The sequence below is a fragment of the Dasypus novemcinctus genome, chromosome 12, assembly GCF_030445035.2.
Source record: "Dasypus novemcinctus isolate mDasNov1 chromosome 12, mDasNov1.1.hap2, whole genome shotgun sequence".
Lineage (NCBI taxonomy): Eukaryota > Metazoa > Chordata > Mammalia > Cingulata > Dasypodidae > Dasypus > Dasypus novemcinctus.
In genome coordinates this window covers 91,640,494-91,646,493 of record NC_080684.1, presented here as the reverse complement: position 1 = coordinate 91,646,493, position 6,000 = coordinate 91,640,494, and the positions used below count along the sequence as shown (strand labels likewise).

At 47.1% G+C, this 6,000-nt stretch overlaps 1 protein-coding gene across 2 annotated transcripts in view; it reads left to right on the top strand.

The window, feature by feature from the left end:
- The first annotated feature begins 1,460 nt into the window (after positions 1–1,460).
- The window catches only part of CRY1 (cryptochrome circadian regulator 1), a 140,398-nt gene continuing 135,858 nt past the window's right edge, over positions 1,461–6,000 (top strand). Inside the window, exon 1 of one of the 2 annotated variants that reach the window (XM_004473303.4) lies at positions 1,461–2,552. In XM_004473303.4, the coding sequence (XP_004473360.1) occupies positions 2,395–2,552 (158 nt within the window). In that variant the 5' untranslated portion in view covers positions 1,461–2,394. The remainder of the gene's footprint in view (positions 2,553–6,000) is intronic. The other variant, XM_023583047.3, reaches the window with a different exon arrangement.

Below are 6,000 nucleotides of genomic sequence, written 5' to 3'. Positions count from 1 at the left end.
ATAATCAACCAGAATTTCAAAAGCAATTTCAGACAATGCACACCCAACTCCATTTCTCACTTCTTTCACTCCTCGTACTTACACACTCATTCTGAAAGAGAGGGGAAAAGGGAGTCAGTGAGAGATAGTATACAAAAAGGAAAGAGCTTTGAATTCACAATCCTGATTTTTTATCCTAATTTTACTACTTAGTTGTATTTCTGAGCTTTAGCTTTTCCATCAGCAATGTGGGCATAAATTATTATTAAATAATAACAAACTGTCTCATAAGAATATTATAACTAATATTAGCTGTAAAAGTGCCACATAGGCGCACAATAAGTTGTAGTTATTATTAAATGCTAACTCCCCACCAAATCAAAGATATATTAAAGTAACCACCCATGTGCCATAAAAACTATTCAGTCTTTGAGGAATGCAGTTGACAGTAATGATGCTTTTATAATAAATTAGCACTTTAATGTTTAAATGAAAGTTACATACACACCCACACACACAGCTGTCTATTAAAAAAAAAATCTTTCTTTAGTGAATGAACAATCCACAAACCTAAATTAATTCTACGGGGATCAGAATTCTCTCCACCTCCCACCTTTTCATTTGGATGCTTGAACATCCATCAGATGCTTGCATGAGAGCTGGGAAGAGGCCTACATCTGCCCCGAGAGTCAAGTATCATTTCACAAATTAGGTAACCCTTCATCGGAGTCCAAAGAGATGTATAGTTCAAAGTTGATTATAGTAACCAGTGGGTTCCAAAGGAGAACATTTCATAGAGGGGAAAAAAAAGCAAGTTCAAAAGTTAAGAGGCTTTATCAACTCCAGGAGTGCTGGGGCGTTGGTTTTATTCTCGTCTGTACTCCCAGCGCCTTGAACAGTGCCTGGCAAATAAAGACTTGATAAGTAATTGTAGAATGAATACAGAAGCATCACAGGTCTAAGGAACACTGTGGCCTCGGCTAGAAAGGAAGGTAAGAACGAAGAGTAAGCCACGGGAAGTTAAAGAGAGAAGGTTGGACACGGTGGTAGATAGTATAAAGGACAATACATCTAGGAACGCTTGGCACCAGCCCTGTCACTATCCCTCCTCTCCAGGGGAAGTCCAAGGCTGTCCCACCGCGAGGTACAGAAGAAAGCTAGGAGCACTCTCAAATTAGGGCTCTCAGGCCAAAGGTGGACCGAAGCCTTTGGTTTGAGCTCCAAGTCCAAGCGGAGATCCTACTCTCTCTCCACTCCACCCTCTCCACACTCCCTGTTGCGCTCCAACGCCTGCGCAGATCACCCGGATCGTATCCGACTTTACCCCGCCCCACTCGACGAAGCCTCGTGCGCGCTCTGGCGCTCAGGCCCGCCCTCCAACTCTCCAGGACGCCGCGAGGGCGCACGCGCGCCTCTCCGAGCCGTGCGCGTACCCGCGAGCTTCCACCATCCCCGTGCTCATCCGGGTCTCAAAGCGCCTCAGCCAATGGTAGCCGTTCATGGCCCCCGGGGGCGTGGCTTAGCTTTTCTCACATGGGGCCTAGGGTCGGCGCTGGCGCCTCCCGGATCCTACGGCCAGTCGGAGAAGGAAAGGGCGTGAGGCAAGGAGCCTAACGATGGGGAGAGGGCTGGTAGACTTCGGGGCGAGAAAGCGTCGACCCCCAGAGGCAATAGAAGCACTAGCAAGTTCCCTAGCCAGAGCCGGTGTAGTAAACACACTTCAAAAACGTGAGGTGCCGATGGTCACGTGGGAACACATCCGCCAATGAGGAGCCGGGGGCGGGGCCGAAGCCGCTGACGCGGCGGCGCCGGTGGAGTCACCCGGGCAGCCTCGGGACCGGTTGTCTACCGGCAACTGTCCAGTGGCCTCAACCCCCGTCTTCGTCCTCGGTGTTCACTCCTTTCTCCCAGGCCGAGAAGCAGCGTCGCTGACGATGGCTGGGTCTTCTCTCGTTCCTCTCAGTGACTTGCCTCGGGCGGGCCGTTTTCTCCTCAGGGGCCGCCTCAGTGGGGCGAGGTTTCCGTGAGGAACCTCCTGGGACTGTCGGTGCCGGCTAGGGCCGTCGTGGCGTCTCGAGCTCCTGGAACTTGCCCACTCGCTGGGGGTCTTGAGCCCTCGAACTTACGCGGCTCGCCGAGGCGGTTGCGGCCAGCGCCGGGTCCTAAAGGGTGTCACATCCTGACTACGCTGACTGGGCAGCCTCCATTCGTCGGCCAGCTGCGCCTCCGGCGCCCTCTCCTTCTGTCCCCTCCTCGGAGTCATTTTTTCCTCTCTCCCCTCTGCTGCCCTTTCCTCGCTCCTTGGGTGCGGCGATTCTCCTGGAAGCGAAGGTGCCGGTTATGAGCCGGACCTTCCTTTCCTGAATTTCTCTCTGGAGGAGCTCAGCGGTGAGCCGCTGCCCGCCTCGCCCCGGGATGGGGGTGAACGCCGTGCACTGGTTCCGAAAGGGGCTCCGGCTTCACGACAACCCCGCGCTGAAGGAGTGCATTCAGGGCGCCGACACCATCCGCTGTGTCTACATCCTCGACCCTTGGTTCGCCGGCTCCTCCAACGTGGGGATCAACAGGTGGCGGTGAGTAAATCCCGTGGGAAGTGCATTTCTGTGTGTTATGAATCGGGACTTATGCGCTCCGCCGAATCTGAGGCTTTAGACCTGGGACCGCCTTGCTTATAACGTTTAAGGGACGTAGGTGCTTCGTGTGCATATCAAATATTATTGACTTCAAGAATATTTCCCTGGCCAGAGAGTGCTGACAGCCTGGAACACCTTGGCCTGCATCCCTGTCTCTCTGCGCTAATGGGAACTCTTTGCCCTGGGTTTAGGGACAGTTCTCAGTGGTGGAGTTAAACAGCCTGGCAGTACTTAGTGGCCTGCGGATTGATTTCCTGGGGCACTTTGTGGCATTGGAAAGGATCATGGCTTTTCATGCTTACGTTTGTGTGTGTTTAAGTAACTCATAGTACGGAGAAAATCATTCATTCAGCGCAGTCGTCTCCAAATACAGTTTTCTTCCACCTTCAGGTTACGATAGGAAAAGCAAGGAGACGGAAGCAGCAGTATCTAGTTTCTCTTTATCTTCCTCTCAACTCCTCCTTGTGGTTGACCAGACAAAGCACACTTTTTCTTTCTAGGCATTAAGTATAATCCTTCTAGGGATCAGAGGATTGGAAGAACTATAAGATAAGGTCTTTTCCTGAAATACCAGGCTAGTTGATTGTTAGGTTCCCCTGGTGGAAATGAAATAATTCATCCAACAGATCGATTATTGGTCACCTGCTGTATATCAGGTACTGCTTTAAATGCCAGGGGTATAGCAGTGACGGAAAAACAAAAATTCTTGTCATCTTCGAGCTTACATCCCAGAAAGTAAAATATGTAATATTGTAGGTGATGGTGAGTGCTGTGGAGAAATACAGAGCGGAGAGAAGGGATTAGGGTGGGGGTTGCAATTTTTAACATGATGATCTGGGGGAAATGCAGTGAAAAGGTGACATTTGACCTTAGGAGGTATTGGAATGTGCATTTCTTGGGAAAGAGCATTCCAGGCAGAGGAAATAGTAAAAGAAAGAGCCTTCAGGTGGAAATGTGCTTAACCTTTGGAAAGAACATCAGTGGAAGTCAGTGTTGACTGGAGGGGAAAAAAGTAGGATTAAGTGAGGAGAAAAGTAGTAGGAAATGAGGTCAGAGATGTAATAGGGCCAAAGTGAATAGAACTTTATAGGCAGTTGTCAAGATTTGTATTTTTACTGAGTTAAGTAGGAAAATGTGATCTGACTTTAAGTTTGAGAAGAATTTCTCTGGCTGTAGTTCTGAGAACAGATGGTACTGGGGCAGGAAAGTGGACAAGGAGTAGGATGACCATTTAGGAGGCTATTGCATTCATCAAGATAAAGACTTGGACCATAGTGATAATGGTGAGACTGGTGAGAAGTCAGATACTGGATGTATTTTGAAGGCAGAACCCACAATATTTGTTGGCAAATCGGCTATGTGGTGTGAGAGAAAGAGAAGGAGGAATAATTTCAAGATTCTTGGCTTGAGAAACTAGAAAGATAAGAGTTGTACTTTGCTAAGAAAGTGCAGTCAGTCAAGTCATTAGGAGGGTGATTGGAGTTCTCTTTTTGACTTGGTTAAGTGTGAAATGTTTATTACACATCCACGTGGAGATAGCAAATAGGTGTTCAGATACATCTGGAGTTCAGCACAGAGATCCAGGTAGGAGGTATAAATTAGAGAGTCATCAATTTTTTTTTTTAAGATTTATTTTTTATTTATTTCTCTCCCCCAACCCTGTTGTCTGCTCTCTGTGTCCATTCACTGTGTGTTCCTCTGTGTCCGCTTGGCTTCTTGTCAGCAGCACCCGGAATCTGCATTTCTTTTTGTTGCATCATTCTTGCTGCGTCAGCTGTCCTTGTGTGTGGCACCACACCTGGGCAGGCTGTGCTTTCCTTGCGCTGGGCAGCTCTCCTTGCGGGGCACACTTCCTGCACGTGAGGCTCCCCTATGCAGGGGACACCCCTGCGTGGCACAGCACTCCCCACGCACATCAGCACTGCACATAGGCCAGCTCACCACATGGTTCAGGAAGCCGTGGGTTTGAACCCTGGACCTCCCATGTGGTAGGTGGACGCTCTGTTGAGCCAAATCAGCTTCCTGAGTCATCAGTTTTATAGATAATATATAAAACCATTTATTCACCCGTCCATTCATTAACAGATATTTGTTAAGCACCTTATGTGCTAGGCACTGTTTTAGGTATGGGAAATTAATCTTAAACAAAAATCCTGACCCTACTGAAGCTACATTCTTGTGGAGCCATGAGACTGTATGAAAACAGTAGGGATAAGAGGGGTTGGGATGCTTTAAAAATTTAAGGGGAAGATGGATGTGGCTCAACCAATTGGGCTTCCATCTACTATATAGGAGGCCTAGGGTTTGGTGGCCAGGGCCTCCTGGTGAGGACAAACTGGCCCACGCGGAGTACTGGCCCACATGGGAATGCTGCCCCGCACAGGAGTGCCGCCCTGCGTGGGAATGCCGCCCAACGTGAGAAGCCACCTCGCGCAGGATTGCCAGCCGATGTGAAGAGCTGGTGCAGCAAGATGACACAACATGAGACACAAAGGAGAGAAAAAAAAAAATAAGACATAGCAGAACAGGGAGTTCAGGTGGTGCAAGAGAGTAATCGCCTCTCTCCCACTCTGGAAGATCCCAGGATTGGTTCCTGGAGCCGCCTAATAAGAATACAAGCAGACAGAGAAGAACTTACAGTGAATGGACACAGAGAGCAGATAACGGAGGGAGTGGGGGGGAGAAATAAATAAAATAAATCTTAAAAAAAAAAAGGAATAACACATATATATATACCTATACTATGAATGTTCAAATGCAATGTGACACGAAATCTAAGTCAGTTTTTATGATGGAGCAATAAAATTATTTCCCTGTGGGGAAAAAAAGGGGGTTGGGGACAAATCATACCAAAGTTCTCTCAAGGACTTTTGCTGTAAAGGGGATCAGAGAAATGGAGTGGTTTCTGAAGGAGGCTGTGAAGTTGAGAGGATTCTTTTTAAGAAGGGAGAAATTATAGTGTGTTTGTGTGCTGATGGGAATGATGCAGCAACTATTAATATGTACAACAATTTTCCATTAGCAAGAGTAGTGTCATGAAACGTTGATTCTGGAAAAAGATAAGTGATGTTGTGTTTATATATGGTAAATAAGTGTGTGTGTGTTGACGTCTATTAAGTTGGAAGCTCTAAGTAAATATCTAATTAAATGCCTACTGTCAGTTTCTTCTGGAACAGTTTATAAGTTTATAGAATCTGAACTGTAAGTTTCTATAGGATAGAGGCTATAACTTGCTTACTTTTGTACACCCAGCAATTAACATTGTTAAATCATGAATGAATTAAAACTGGTAAGCCCTACAGGAATAGTGCTATGTTTTTATTTTAAAAAAAGGAATTTTGGGGGAACTAAATATATTGCCTGTTCTAAAAGGCAGATGAAGGTGTAA